A 16,882-nucleotide genomic window follows, 5' to 3' on the forward strand; every position below is an offset into this window, starting at 1 on the left:
TCATGGTGACGATGATGAATAGAATGATACAATGAAGAGGATGACGATGATCATTTTATCCATAGGATAATAACACATAGAATTAATGCAAAGTAATGCACAGATTTTGGCCTTCAGTGACCGATATCTTTTTTTTTTGGGGGGGGGGGTTTCCCACCTTGTGAATGTTTTAGTGTATATACCTCACCCCATCCCCTCTGAAGATGTTGACTGACTCCAGCACTTCCTGGTTCTGTCAGCAGCTGTGCTGTTCTCTGCAGTGATAGGTCCATCTGACATGAATGTGTGTCAGATGGCCAGTGACAATACCACTACGACTAGTGCTGCAACTGCGGCTGCCTCCCTCTGCACTGCTCTCAATTATCTGTGTGAGAGAGAGAGAGAGAGGAGGGCAGGCCAAATAAAGCCATAGGTGCTTGTGCTGCTGGGAGAGGAGTGCCTGTTAGCATGCTATAAATACTTGATGCATCTGGAGGTTCAGGGTTGGCTACTGTCTGGGTCTCAGCAGACCAGATCACAGGCTCTATGTTGATCTAGTGATTTATAGAATTACTGATTTATTGGACTGGGACAGGGATTGGACCATCCCGGAGGTGACAGGCCATCATGCCCAGGATAGACGTGGATGTGAAGCTGGACTTTAAAGATGTCCTGTTCAGACCCAAGAGAAGCAGCCTGAAGAGCAGGTCAGAGGTAAGGAGAGGATGGGGTATTATAAACCAGCCTTTATAGCTGCTGTTGTAGATGTCTAATGAGTTTTGCCTCGTTAGCACAGAAACGTGAAAGGTGGATCCATGGTGGACTCCCAAGGGGGCCAAGAACATTAAGTCTTATGTACAATGGTCAAATCTGCGTTAAATCACAAATGACATACTAACTAGCCCAAGCCAGCTGTGTTGGGTTGGTCAGTTGTGGAGGGTCAGTGGTGAAAGCGATACCATAGGATTCCATCTAGAACTGGTGACGTAGAGGATATCTGTGTAGAACATACTCTATGGTTCCTTAGCCTGCTACAGCAGAACACAGTAACCTCCCCTGTGTGTGTGTGGAGGTCACCTTCCCATAGCAGGGCTGGAATGTGCGTGTGTGTGTGGAGGTCACCTTCCCATAAGCAGGGCTTGTATGTGCGTGTGTGTGCCTGTGCGTGCATGCTTGTGTGTGTGTGTGTTTGACTCTGCATGTTGGTCTTTGTGTGTGTGTGTGTGTGTGTGTGTGCAAACGTCAATGTGTGTGTGTCTATTTGTGCCTTCTCCCACTGCCTGCCTGGCACAGAGTTCACAATGTTCTGCCTGGCTAGCACCTGTCAACACCTATACCGCTATGTAATGACATGAGAGACATGACAAGAGACATGAAATGGCGTGATATGACACATGAAATGGCGTGATATGACACATGACACGGCGTGATATGATACATGACACACTGCGTTAAACGCTAACTAAATGGAATATGCCTCATTGTTGACAACAATCCACAGGCCGTTATTAGGACATTTGTGGCTGTTCCGCAGGCTTTTTTTCAGGTAAGATACCAAAAATAATAACTTATAGTTGAATGAACATATGAGACAAATAGAGCAAACCCATCTCTTTAAGTTGGCTGAATTTTTTCCCTCCGTTTTCTCATATTAGAGCTTTTGTTGGGCCTACTAACAAAGTTCAGGTAACACTTTGAAACTGAAACAAGGCTTTGGAAACAGTTACTGAATAATGATTGGTTGAAACAACTAGATTTGTGGGTGTTTCTATTTTATATATATATATTTTTACAGAACATGACATGAGAGAATCAGGCTTGCACCGTATTCCCATATGGCACTATATTCCCTATATAGTGCACTTCTTTTGACCAGGGCCTATAGGGGGACACTGAGGGTGCATCCCAAATGGCACCCTATTCCCTATATAATGCACCATAGGGCTCTCAAAGGTAGAGTACTACATAGGGAATAGGGTGCCATTTGGGACGTAGACAGAGACACTGTTAATCTGTTCTGTCCTACATCTGAAGTTCTATTTGCTTATTTTTTTATGATTAACCCAGACAGGCTGATTCAGGGTGAACCCAGACAGGCTGATTCAGGCTGATTCACGATGAACCCAGGCAGGCTGAGGTTCAGACTGATTCTGATTAACCCAGGCAGGCTGAGGCTCAGGGTGATTCATAATGAACCCATTCAGGCTGATTCAGGCTGATGTATGGTGAACCCAGGCAGGCTGATTCAGGCTGATGTATGGTGAACCCAGGCAGGCTGATGCTCAGGCTGATTCATGATGAACCCAGGCAGGCTGAGGCAGGCTGAGGAAACAATGAGACATCATCATCAGAGGATTGAGATCAAGGTTTTTTGTTTATGTGTCGTTTTACTGTAGTTGGCACAATATTATGCTTTTAGCATACGGCCATACACTCACTAGCAGCCATTGGTTCGTTGATTAGTCATTGAATTAGATTGAAGGATGGATAATAGGTTATCTGTTGCCACCATTGTCATACATGTTATCCCGGATGGAGAGACGTCTCGGGGAGAAATATGAACATGAATATGATGTACCTTTTGGTGTTTCGAAAGGCGTTCATGAATAAAATGTGTGATTTATTGGCTTGCATCCCAAATGGCACCCTCTGTTCCCTATGTAGTGCACATAGGGCTCTGGTCAGAAGTAGTGCACTATATAGGGAATAGGGTCCCATTTGGGATACACTATGATTATTTATTGTTACTGTGCTCCCCTCCTCACAGGTGGACCTACGGAGGACGTTCACGTTCCGTAATTCCAAGAAGAGTTACCATGGCACCCCCATCATCGCTGCCAACATGGACACCACGGGCACCTTTGAGATGGCACAGGTCCTCAGCAAGGTAAGCACTGTACCGTTTGGGATTGTGCATTCCAAATGGCACTCTACTCCCAAATGGCACCCTATTCCCAAATGGCACTCTACTCCCAAATGGCACTCTACTCCCAAATGGCACTCTACTCCCAAATGGCACTCTACTCCCAAATGGCACCTTATTCCCAAATGGCACCTTATTCCCAAATGGCACTCTACTCCCAAATGGCACTCTACTCCCAAATGGCACCTTATTCCCAAATGGCACTCTACTCCCAAATGGCACCCTATTCCCAAATGGCACTCTATTCCCAAACGGCACTCTACTCCCAAATGGCACTCTATTCCCAAATGGCACCTTATTCCCAAATGGCTCCTTATTCCCAAACGGCACCCTATTCCCAAATGACGGCACCCTATTCCCAAATGACGGCACCCTATTCCCAAATGGCACTCTATTCCCAAATGGCACTCTACTCCCAAATGGCACTCTACTCCCAAATGGCACCTTATTCCCAAATGGCACCTTATTCCCAAATGGCACTCTATTCCCAAATGGCACCTTATTCCCAAATGGCACCTTATTCCCAAACGGCACCCTATTCCCAAATGACGGCACCCTATTCCCAAATGACGGCACCCTATTCCCAAATGGCACTCTATTCCCAAATGGCACTCTACTCCCAAATGGCACTCTACTCCCAAATGGCACCTTATTCCCAAATGGCACCTTATTCCCAAATGGCACTCTATTCCCAAATGGCACCTTATTCCCAAATGGCACCTTATTCCCAAATGGCACTCTATTCCCAAATGGCACTCTATTCCCAAATGGCACTCTATTCCCAAATGGCACTCTATTCCCAAATGGCACTCTATTCCCAAATGGCACTCTATTCCCAAATGGCACTCTACTCCCAAATGGCACCTTATTCCCAAATGGCACTCTATTCCCAAATGCCACCCTATTCCCAAACGGCACCTTATTCCCAAATGGCACTCTATTCCCAAACGGCACTCTATTCCCAAATGGCACTCTACTCCCAAATGGCACCTTATTCCCAAATGGCACTCTATTCCCAAATGCCACCCTATTCCCAAATGGCACCTTATTCCCAAATGGCACTCTATTCCCAAATGGCACTCTATTCCCAAATGGCACTCTATTCCCAAATGGCACTCTACTCCCACATGGCACCTTATTCCCAAATGGCACTCTATTCCCAAATGCCACCCTACTCCCAAATGGCACCTTATTCCCAAATGGCACCTTATTCCCAAATGGCACTCTATTCCCAAATGGCACCTTATTCCCAAATGGCACCTTATTCCCAAACGGCACCCTATTCCCAAATGGCACTCTACTCCCAAATGGCACTCTACTCCCAAATGGCACCCTATTCCCAAACGGCACCCTATTCCCAAACGGCACCCTATTCCCAAACGGCACCCTATTCCCAAATGACGGCACCCTATTCCCAAATGGCACCCTATTCCCAAATGATGGCACCCTATTCCCAAATGGCACCCTATTCCCAAATGGCACTCTATTCCCAAATGGCACCCTATTCCCAAACAGCACCCTATTCCCAAACGGCACCCTATTCCCAAACAGCACCCTATTCCCACAGGGCTCTGGTCAATAGTCAAATCAAATTGATTTTCAAATAGTCTGGATAGCCATTTGATTAGCTGGTCAGGAGTTTCATGGCTTGGGCATAGAAGCAATTTAGGAGCCGCTTGGACCTAGACTTTGCGCTCCGGTACCGCTTGCCGTGCGGTAGCAGAGAGAACAGTCTATGAATAGAGTGGCTGGCAATTTTTAGGGCCTTCCTCTGACCACACCTGGTATAGAGATCCTGGATGGCAGGAATCTTGGCCCCAGTGATGTACTGGGCCGTTCGCACTACACTCTGTAGTGCCTTGCAGTCGGAGGCCAAGCTGTTGCCATACCAGGCAGTGATACAACCCATCAGGATGCTCTCGATGGTGCAGCTGTAAAACCTTTTGAGGATCTGAGGACCCATGCCAAATCTTTTCAGTCTCCTGAGGGGGAATACGTTTTTTTCATGCCCTCTTCACAACTGTCTTGGTGTGCTTGAGCCATGTTAGTTTGTTGGTGATGACGCCAAGGAACTTGAAGCTCTCAACCTGCTCCACTACAGCCCCGTCGATGAGAATGGGAGCGTGCTCAGTCCTCCTTTTCCTGTAGTCCACAATCATCTCCTTTGTCTTGGTCACGTTGAGGGAGAGGTTGTTGTCCTTGCACCACACGATCAGGTCTCTGACCTCCTCCCTATAGGCTGTCTCATCGTTGTTGGTGATCAGGCCTACCTCTGTTGTGTCATCAGCAAACTTAATAATGGTGTTGGAGTTGCCATATGAGACACACACCTGGTGTGGTCATTAGAAACACTGCTGGACACATGCCATGGTAAGGATCAGGGAGTTACTACTGACCACGTGATCAGACCTGGACACATGCCATGGTAAGGATCAGGGAGTTACTACTGACCACGTGATCAGACCTGGACACATGCCATGGTAAGGATCAGGGAGTTACTACTGACCACGTGATCAGACCTGGACACATGCCATGGTAAGGATCAGGGAGTTACTACTGACCACGTGATCAGACCTGGACACATGCCATGGTAAGGATCAGGGAGTTACTACTGACCACGTGATCAGACCTGGACACATGCCATGGTAAGGATCAGGGAGTTACTACTGACCACGTGATCAGACCTGGACACATGCCATGGTAAGGATCAGGGAGTTACTACTGACCACGTGATCAGACCTGGACACATGCCATGGTAAGGATCAGGGAGTTACTACTGACCACGTGATCAGACCTGGACACATGCCATGGTAAGGATCAGGGAGTTACTACTGACCACGTGATCAGACCTGGACACATGCCATGGTAAGGATCAGGGAGTTACTACTGACCACGTGATCAGACCTGGACACATGCCATGGTAAGGATCAGGGAGTTACTACTGACCACGTGATCAGACCAGGACACATGCCATGGTAAGGATCAGGGAGTTACTACTGACCACGTGATCAGACCTGGACACATGCCATGGTAAGGATCAGGGAGTTACTACTGACCACGTGATCAGACCAGGACACATGCCATGGTAAGGATCAGGGAGTTACTACTGACCACGTGATCAGACCTGGACACATGCCATGGTAAGGATCAGGGAGTTACTACTGACCACGTAATCAGACCTGGACACATGCCATGGTAAGGATCAGGGAGTTACTACTGACCACGTGATCAGACCAGGACACATGCCATGGTAAGGATCAGGGAGTTACTACTGACCACGTGATCAGACCAGGACACATGCCATGGTAAGGATCAGGGAGTTACTACTGACCACGTGATCAGACCAGGAAAAACTCCAGTGGTTCTGTTGTTTCTCTGTCAACAACAACAACAACAAGTCCAGTCATCCCCAGGTCTGCTTCAGTGAAGTCTTGACAACCTGATGACCTGTGAAAGGGTTGACAGGGTGATGACCTGTGAAAGGGTAGCCGGGGTGATGACCTGTGAAAGGGTTGCCAGGGTGATGACCTGTGAAAGGGTAGCCGGGGTGATGACCTGTGAAAGGGTAGCCGGGGTCATGACCTGTGAAAGGGTTGACAGGGTGATGACCTGTGAAAGGGTAGCCGGGGTGATGACCTGTGAAAGGGTTGCCAGGGTGATGACATGTGAAAGGTCAGTTGCCAGAGGACTAAGTAACGCTGTGAATTTCCATTCTTGTTTCTCTACATTCTCCTCTAGCAAACTCTCTTCACCGCCATGCAGAAGCACTACACTGTGGAGGAGTGGAAGGCTTTTGCAGCCAAGTTTCCAGAATGTTTGGAGGTTTGTAATAATCCTCGACAACAATGTTTGGAGGACAGCTAGAATTGTCTTCACGCAGCATTTTCATGACCCCATGCAACAGTGGTGTCCTCAGGGTTTGAATAATGTATTGAATTCAGGAGTTGTTATGGAAATAGTGGGTGGCCCATGGTAATGTTTCCAATGCTTATAAGGACTAGTGCTCTGATTTGTTATGGGAGTGCTTATAGTAGCACCCATAGAAGTATAATCGCTAGAACAGCCACCCCTTTACAAGTCAATGATGCCATAATGTGTGCGCACTGGTAGCCATTTTGAGTTTCCCCCATGAGTTTACCAGTCAAATTGCCGTGGTCAGAGGCTCCAGACCCGTTCTAAGGATTCTATTTCTACGGTAGCACCTCCATCCTTCCAACCCTGGTTGTTCTCTCACACTGCTGCCCCGTCCCCCTCAGCACGTAGCGGTCAGCTCAGGCAGCGGTCAAGCCGACCTGGAGAAGCTGTGCAGCGTCCTGGAGACCGTCTCTGACATCAGATTCATCTGTCTGGACGTGGCCAACGGCTACTCTGAACACTTTGTGGAGTTTGTCAAAACCGTCAGGGGGAGGTTTCCCCAACACACTATCATGGTGAGGCTTTTCCATCAAGTTAACACAGCTGAACAGCTTTTGAAGACTTCATTTGCTTATGTCGTTTTAATTACTGCAAATATGTGCAATGTGATGTGCCATGCAATGTTAAACTATCACCTGTTTGGTAGTTAGTTGGTTTGGTAGCTGTATAGGGATTCTAAATGCTATGACTATGTCTGCCTGTGTGTCTGCCTGTGTGTCTGCCTGTGTGTCTGCCTGTGTGTCTGTCTGTGTGTCTGTCTGTCTGTGTGTCTGTCTGTGTGTCTGTCTGTGTCTCTGTCTGTGTGTCTCTAACTGTGGTCAGGCTGGCAACGTGGTGACAGGAGAGATGGTGGAGGAGCTGATCCTGGCAGGAGCTGACATCATTAAAGTGGGTATTGGGCCAGGTGGGTCTGTTACTCTGGTACTCTGTTACTCTGTCTGTTACTCTGTATGTTACTCTGGTACTCTGTTACTCTGTCTGTTACTCTGTATGTTACTCTGTTACTCTGGTACTCCATCTGTTACTCTGTTACTCTGTCTGGTACTCCATCTGTTACTCTGTTACTCTGTCTGGTACTCCATCTGTTACTCTGTTACTCTGTCTGGTACTCCATCTGTTACTCTGTTACTCTGTCTGTTACTCTGTATGTTACTCTGTTACTCTGTCTGGTACTCCATCTGTTACTCTGTTACTCTGTCTGGTACTCCATCTGTTACTCTGTTACTCTGTCTGGTACTCCATCTGTTACTCTGTTACTCTGTCTGGTACTCCATCTGTTACTCTGTTACTCTGTCTGGTACTCCATCTGTTACTCTGTTACTCTGTCTGGTACTCCATCTGTTACTCTGTTACTCTGTCTGGTACTCCATCTGTTACTCTGTTACTCTGTCTGGTACTCCATCTGTTACTCTGTTACTCTGTCTGGTACTCCATCTGTTACTCTGTATGTTACTCTGTTACTCTGGTACTCTGTATGTTACTCTGTTACTCTGTTACTCTGTCTGGTACTCTGTATGTTACTCTGTTACTCTGGTACTCCATCTGTTACTCTGTTACTCTGTCTGTTACTCTGTATGTTACTCTGTTACTCTGTCTGGTACTCCATCTGTTACTCTGTTACTCTGTCTGGTACTCCATCTGTTACTCTGTTACTCTGTTACTCTGTCTGGTACTCTGTATGTTACTCTGTTACTCTGGTACTCCATCTGTTACTCTGTTACTCTGTCTGTTACTCTGTATGTTACTCTGTTACTCTGTCTGGTACTCCATCTGTTACTCTGTTACTCTGTCTGGTACTACATATGTTACTCTGTTACTCTGTTACTCTGTCTGGTACTCTGTCTGTTACTCTGTTACTCTGTATGTTACTCCGGCTGTTACTCTGTTACTCTGTCTGTTACTCTGTCTGTTACTCTGTATGTTACTCCGGCTGTTACTCTGTTACTCTGTCTGTTACTCTGTCTGTTACTCTGGCTGTTGCTCTGTTACTCTGGCTGTTACTCTGTTACCATGTCTGTTACTCTGTCTGTTACTATGTTACTCTGTCTGTTGCTATGTTACTCTATCACTCTGTCTGTTACTCTCTAGTACTCTGTCTGTTACTCTCTGGTACTCTCTCTATTACTCTGTCTGGTACTCTCTATTACTCTGTCCGTTACTCTCTGTTACTCTGTCTGTTACTCTCTGGTACTCTGTCTGTTACTCTCTGGTACTCTGTCTGTTACTCTCTGGTACTCTGTCTGTTACTCTCTGGCACTCTGGCTGTTACTCTCTGTTACTCTGTCTGTTACTCTCTGGTACTCTGGCTGTTACTCTCTGGCACTCTGGCTGTTACTCTCTGTTACTCTGTCTGTTACTCTCTGGTACTCTGTCTGTTACTCTCTGGTACTCTGTCTGTTACTCTCTGGTACTCTGTCTGTTACTCTATTACTCTGTCCGTTACTCTCTGGTACTCTGTCTGTTACTCTCTGGTACTCTGTCTGTTACTCTCTGGTACTCTGTCTGTTACTCTCTGGTACTCTGTCTGTTACTCTCTGGCACTCTGGCTGTTACTCTCTGTTACTCTGTCTGTTACTCTCTGGTACTCTGTCTGTTACTCTGCTACTCTGTCTGTTACTCTGTTACTCTGTCTGTTACTCTGTTACTCTGTCTGTTACTCTGTTTGTTACTCTCTGGTACTCTGTTTGTTACTCTGGTACTCTGTCTGTTACTCTCTGGTACTCTGTCTGTTACTCTCTGGTACTCTGTCTGTTACTCTGGTACTCTGTCTGTTACTCTGGTACTCTGTCTGTTACTCTCTGGTACTCTGTCTGTTACTCTGTTACTCTGTCTGTTACTCTGGTACTCTGTCTGTTACTCTGGTACTCTGTCTGTTACTCTGTCTGTTGCTCTGTTACTCTGTCGGTTACTCTGCTACTATGTCAGTTACACCGTCTGTTACTCCATCGGTTACTCTGTCTGTTACTATGTCTGTTGCTCTGTCTGTTACCCTGTTACTCTATGTTACTCTGTTACTCTGTCTGTTACTATGTCGGTTGCTCTGTCTGTTACCCTGTTACTCTATGTTACTCTGTTACTTTGTCTGTTACTTTGTCTGTTACTCTATGTTACTATGTTACTCTGTCTGTTACTCTAGCACCCTCTTCCCTACATAGTGCACTATAAGTAGAGCACTATATGGAGTCATGAGTTCACCAGGGCTCCCTTCAAGAGAGAAACATACTTCAGCTGAGTGCATTCAGCTCCTGACAAACTGCCACGTCATGATTCCCCTCTAGGTTCTGTGTGTACGACGCGTATTAAGACGGGAGTGGGATACCCCCAGCTCAGTGCTGTCATCGAGTGTGCAGACTCCGCCCACGGCCTGAAGGGTCACATCATCTCAGTGAGTGACCTCTGACCTCAAGAACCTTCTGACATTCTGACCTCTTGGGTCATATTCAGGAGGGTGCAACGCACCTGCACAATACATGTATCTACACAACATTTCTATCTGAACGAACCCAGGGGTTAAAGGTGCTGGAGCTCGGGTTACGCCTGGCTTTCCCTTTGAGAGATTAAACCACTGAACGTTCCACAATGTTTGCTCAATATGTTTTGTTTTATCTCACCAGGATGGCGGCTGCAGCTGTCCTGGCGATGTGGCTAAGGCATTTGGTGAGTCCTGGTTTGATAAATCATACTATCATAGTGACATTGTGTGTGTCCTATTCTCTATAGGGCCTGGTCATAGTAGTGCACTATATTGGTAATAGGATGCATTTGGAACGCATGCATTGTGTTGTGTCACTCAAAGATACTGCCTTGCCCGCCCCTCTCTCAACAGGGTTGTGTGTGTGTGTGTGATTCTAGGCGCTGGAGCTGATTTTGTGATGCTGGGGGGTATGCTGGCTGGCCACGACCAGTGTGCCGGGGAGGTCATTGAGAAGAATGGCAGAAAGGTCAAGCTGTTCTATGGGATGAGCTCTGACACGGCCATGAAGAAACATGTCGGGGGAGTGGCAGAGTACAGGTCAAATAATACTCATTTGTTGGGTGCTTATATCTGTCCTGTTTTACACATGTGAATTGGAATTTTTTATTTTTGGGGGGGGCATATCCCACTCTCCCTGAGACGCCATCGGAGAGTGAGGTCACAGCCAGGGCCCTGGAGAAATTAGTGTTAAGGGCCTTGCTCAAGGGCCCTTCAGCAGATTGTTTTCACCTTGCCGGGGGGGCGGGGCTTCAAAGTAGCAACCTTACGGTTAATGGCCCAATGATCTAACTGCTAGGCCAGTGGTTCCCAGCCTTCTTCGGTTACTGTGCCACCAACTGAATTTAGCTCTGCCTGGAGTACCCCTGAAGTACCTCCTCGTGCATTTTACCAGGAGGCCTATGGTCTCATGAGTCTTCTCTAGTACCCCCGGGGGTCCTTGTACCCCTGGTTGGGAACCCCTGCCCTAGACTACCTTCCGCCCACACTATATAAATACAGTATCCTTTCAGTTTTTATAGCTAACTAACTTACAAGCAAGAACACACATTTTCTTCACAAAATGTTAATTTAGTAGTTATCTCTAGTCTATTTAGTACAAAACTGTTGATGATGTCGAAGACTAAGAAATCAATGTGCCTGATCAACCCAATGGAAAGACCATAGATTTATTGACACGTTTTCCCCTCTTCCTCAATCCCTCCATACCCCTCTCCTCCTCCTCCTGCAGAGCGTCAGAGGGCAGGACGGTGGAGGTACCGTACAGGGGGGATGTAGAGGCCACCATCAGGGACATTCTGGGTGGTCTGCGCTCCACCTGCACCTACGTAGGAGCTGCCAAACTGAAGGAGCTCAGTCGCAGGACCACCTTTATCAGAGTCACACAGCAGGCCAGCCACATGTTCACATAGTAGTAAATAGACGGAGGGACGGACAGACAGACATGATCTTTCTTGTGGCTGTTTAGAACTTCACATCCTAATGCCTGATTTCAATTGTGCTGATTTCATTTAAAATGTAAAAGTGTGAATCTACAACAATATTTATGTAAATGCATCAGTTACTTTCCCTGTACACAGTAGACAGAAAGAGGAGAAACAGAGAGAAATACCAACCTGGACTCAGGGGTAAACGTAACATAGTAAACTTATATCCGTGACACTCCAATTAGTATGATATGTAACGCTTGGCATGGTATTCATTTGTGGGTGTCCATCTTCCATTTCGTCGGATATGTTACGAATTATAATTCGTACAATATGTTACGAATTTGCAAAACGTATGATATGTTATGAATTCTAATTTGTTGAGGCTAAGGTTATCGAGGTGTCTAGGTGGCTAACGCTAATGTTAGCTAGGTGGCTAATGTTAGCCAGGTTAGGGGTTAAGGTTAGGAGTTAGGTTAAGGTTAGGGTTAGGGGATGTAGTTGCAAAAAATTAGTTGCAAAAAATTGTTAAGTAGTTTCAAAGTTGCTAATTCGCTAAAATGATCAAATTGTCTGTGATGTTATTCAAACACACAGCCTTTGGGTTGCTTGATGTTCATGTTTTACACCTACCCATCCACCCTGTCCAACCACCCTACTTTTGTTTTTTGTCTTAAGTAACCTTCTGTCTTATGTAACCATACCAAATGTAACATATCATACTAAATTGAGTGTTTCAGAATTTGTATTTACATTTACTATGTTACGTGTAGTCTGAGACCAGGCTGGAAAAACAGAGTGCTAGAGTATGTTACGTGTAGTCTATGAGACCAGGCTGGAAAAAACTGAGTGCTAGAGTATGTTACGTGTAGTCTATGAGACCAGGCTGGAAAAAAACAGAGCACTAGAGTATGTTACGTGTAGTCTATGAGACCATGATGGAAAAAACAGAGCACTAGAGTATGTTACGTGTAGTCTATGAGACCAGGCTGGAAAAACAGAGCACTAGAGTATGTTACGTGTAGTCTATGAGACCAGGCTGGAAAAACAGAGCACTAGAGTATGTTACGTGTAGTCTATGAGACCAGGCTGGAAAAAACAGAGTGCTAGATTATGTTACGTGTAGTCTATGAGAGCAGGCTGGAATAACAGAGCACTAGAGTAAGCAGGTGCTCTGTTGCTCCTCTTGAAAGATGGATGAAAGACAGTCGAGCCAGTTGAAAGACAGGATTTCAGTTGACTCTGTTATTTATTATTCTGATAAATACAGAGACAATACATTTGTTCATGTTCTTTTGTGTTTCTTTAAAGAAATTTGTTCAAATCTAAATTAAATGTTTAAAAAAATTACAACTGAAATATTTTGTCCATAAACCTGCAAAAACTCTCCTAAGAAAGAGACCATAGATCATACAGAACATATTGGAGTATATCCTACAAATTAAACCGTAATACCACAGTTAGAAAAGCAACTTTGAAGTCTTCTATTCCTCTTGTTTCCTGTTTCCTGTTGTACATAAATGTATCTTACATATGAGGTACACAGAAAAGTTATTTCACAACCTTTTTTTGGGGTTGCGGACCAATGCATGAACATTTTTTAAATTACAGATTGTACAATAATAACAATGATCCTATTTTGTATAATATCTACAACAATGTTTATATTTTAGCACATACATATCTCAGGGGAAAACAGTCAATGGGCGGCGTCTGTTTCTCTGCCAGTTCACCTGATTATTGGCAAGATGCAAACAACAGTCTAATAATCTCTATTCATTCTATTCTCTGTCTCCCTCTCCCCCTCCTCTCTCTCCCTCCTCTCTCTCTCAATGAATTTGAAAATATCCAATTGCTTTCTTTGATGATAAACAGTTTTATGATAATCACACACACACACACACACACACACACACACACACACACACACACACACACACACACACACACACACACACACACACACACACACACACACACACACACACACACACACACACACACACACACACACACACACACACAATTCCTGAGTTCTGTAAACTACTTTATTTTGGCTATAAGACATTTTTTAAATAATATAATTTTAAATTGAAAGAAAAGAGAGAGACACCTGTGTGAATTCAGTCTAAAGTAAGTTGGGTACACATGAGTGGGTAGTGAGGCCAGGTAGTTACAGAATGTAGAGAAATGTCCACATGCATGTGCACAGGTTCATCCACTGCTGAACCAATGGCACTGGTCCACTGCTGAACCAATGGCACTGGTCCACTGCTGAACCAATGGCACTGGTCCACTGTTGAACCAATGGCACTGGTCCACTGCTGAACCAATGGCACTGGTCCACTGCTGAACCAATGGCACTGGTCCACTGCTGAACCAATGGCACTGGTCCACTGCTGAACCAATGGCACTGGTCCACTGCTGAACCAATGGCACTGGTCCACTGTTGAACCAATGGCACTGGTCCACTGCTGAACCAATGGCACTGGTCCACTGCTGAACCAATGGCACTGGTCCACAATCACTGATGATCTTGACTCTAGCTTCTTCACTTGATAGTACCATGATTACTCTGATTTGCCTGAATTAAAAGTATGAAAATATACATTTTAATGATTCATGTCACGTGAAGATACAATGTATTCTCAGGTGACATATTGCAAGTTGAAGTCTGAGTTTTACATGGGATGTCATTCATACAAATAACTGATGAAAGTGAATCAGAGACATTTTAGAGGGTCATTGGGCTGTAATGATTTAACATGGAAAAACACAAACCTATAATTCAGGTGTTGCACATACAACACATACAACACAATTACAACTAAGTTAATTGGACAGGTTCACTATACCTGTAGTTCAATGTCAGTGGCTCTCCCTCCACCACCTAAAACATTGTATAACGTCCAGAAGAACCACTGTAAAACGTTGTATAACATCCAGAAGAACCACTGTAAAATGTTGTATAACGTCCAGAAGAACCACTGTAAAATGTTGTATAACGTCCAGAAGAACCACTGTAAAACGTTGTATAACATCCAGAAGAACCACTGTAAAACGTTGTATAACGTCCAGAAGAACCACTGTAAAACGTTGTATAACGTCCAGAAGAACCACTGTAAAACGTTGTATAACATCCAGAAGAACCACTGTAAAACGTTGTATAACGTCCAGAAGAACCACTGTAAAACGTTGTATAACATCCAGAAGAACCACAGAAAGCCCCCGATAAAAGGTGAAGTAGAACTCACTGCAGGAGAAGCCATCAGGTAACTTACAACAGCATGAAACTATCAGGTAACTTACTACAATATGAAGCTATCAGGTAACTTGCATGAAGCTATCAGGTAACTTACAACAGTAAATCGAAAACAAGGGAATGTAGACATTAAATCACAAAGTATGCGTCCCAAACGGCACCCTCTTCGCTTTATAGTGCACTACATCTGACCAGAGCCCAAAGTTAGTGCACTATATAGGAAAAAGGGTGCCATTTGGGACACAGCCTGTCTATCAAAGATACTACCAACCCTGTCCTGTAGACATTGGTTGATGTTCAAATCAATATCATTACTCTTTGAATTCACTTTCTGGAATATGGCCTATAACAAAATCAGACGCACCCACATTTCTGTAAACCAAAATGATTGCATCATACAGTGTCTACGGAAAGTGTTCAGACCCCTTGACTTTTTCCAAATTTTCAATCAATCTACACACAACACGCCATAATGACAAAACAAAACTGTTTTTTTGTTTTTTTTTGCTAATTTATAAAAATAAAAACAGAAATATCACATTTACATAAGTATTCAGACCCTTTACTCAGTACTTTTTTGAAGCACCTTTGGCAGCGATTACCGCATCAAGTCTTCTTGGGTATGACGCTACAAGCTTGGCACACCTGTATTTGTGGAGTTTCTCCCATTCTTCTCTGCAGATCGTCTCAAGCTCTGTCAGGTTGGATGGTGTGCGTTGCTGCACAGCTATTTACAGGTCTCTCCAGAGATGTTCGATCGGGTTCAAGTCCAGGCTCTGGCTGGGCCACTCAAGGACATTCAGAGACTTGTCCCGAAGCCACTCCTGCATTGTCTATGCTGTGTGCTTAGGGTTGTTGTCCTGTTGGAAGGTGAACCTTCGCCCCAGTCTAAGGTCCTGAGCACTCTGGAGCAGGGTTTCATCAAAGATCTCCCTGTACTTTGCTCCGTTCATCTTTCCCTCGATCCTGACTTGCCTCCCAGTCCCTGCTGCTGAAAAACATCCCCACAGCATGATGCTGCCACCACCATGCTTCCCCGTAGGGATGGTACCAAGTTTCCTCCAGACGTGACATTTGGCATTCAGGCCAACAAGTTTAATCTTGGTTTCATCATGTTTCTCATGGTCAGAGTCCTTTAGGTGCCTTTTGGCAAACTCCAAGCGGGCTGTCATGTGCCTTTTACTGAGGAGTGGCTTACGTCTGGCCAGTCTACCATAAAGGCCTGATTGGTGGAGTGCTGCAGAGATGGATGTCCTTCTGGAAGGTTCTTCCATCTCCACAGAGGAACTCTGGAGCTCTGTCAGGGTGACCATCGGGTTTTTTATTTATTTCACCTTTATTTAACCAGGTAGGCTAGTTGAGAACAAGTTCTCATTTACAACTGCTTCCTGGCCAAGAATAAAGCAAAGCAGTTCGACACATACAACAGCACAGAGTTACACATAGAATAAACAAACATACAGTCAATAATACAGTAGAAAAAATCTATATACAGTGTGTGCAAATGAGGTAAGATAAGGGAGGTAAGGCAATAAATAGGCCATGGTGGCGAAGTAATTACAATATACCAGTTAAACACTGGAATGATTGATGTGCAGAAGATGAATGTGCAAGTAGAGATACTGGGGTGCAATGGAGCAAGATAAATAAATAAATACAGTATGGGGATGAGGTAGTTGGATGGACTATATTACTGATGGGCTATGTACAGGTGAAGTGATCTGTGAGCTGCTCTGACAGCTGGTGCTTAAAGCTAATGAGGGAGATATGAGTCTCCAGCTTCAGTGATTTTTGCAGTTCATTCCAGTCATTGGCAGCAGAAAACTGGAACGAAAGGCGGCCAAAGGAGGAATTTGCTTTGGGGGTGACTAGTGAGATATACCTGCTGGGGCGCGTGCTATGGG

At 45.0% G+C, this 16,882-nt stretch overlaps 1 protein-coding gene across 1 annotated transcript; it reads left to right on the forward strand.

The window, feature by feature from the left end:
• The first annotated feature begins 352 nt into the window (after window positions 1-352).
• LOC139572939 (GMP reductase 1-like) lies at window positions 353-13,184 on the forward strand. The gene is made up of 9 exons (XM_071395834.1): window positions 353-693; window positions 2,747-2,866; window positions 6,641-6,724; window positions 7,159-7,332; window positions 7,640-7,721; window positions 10,096-10,202; window positions 10,432-10,474; window positions 10,670-10,829; window positions 11,521-13,184. The coding sequence occupies exons 1-9, from the start codon at window positions 607-609 to the stop codon at window positions 11,699-11,701; spliced, it is 1,038 nt and encodes a 345-aa protein (XP_071251935.1). The 5' UTR covers window positions 353-606; the 3' UTR covers window positions 11,702-13,184.
• The last annotated feature ends 3,698 nt before the right edge of the window (window positions 13,185-16,882 follow it).

This window comes from Salvelinus alpinus, chromosome 4, assembly GCF_045679555.1.
Source record: "Salvelinus alpinus chromosome 4, SLU_Salpinus.1, whole genome shotgun sequence".
NCBI lineage: Eukaryota > Metazoa > Chordata > Actinopteri > Salmoniformes > Salmonidae > Salvelinus > Salvelinus alpinus.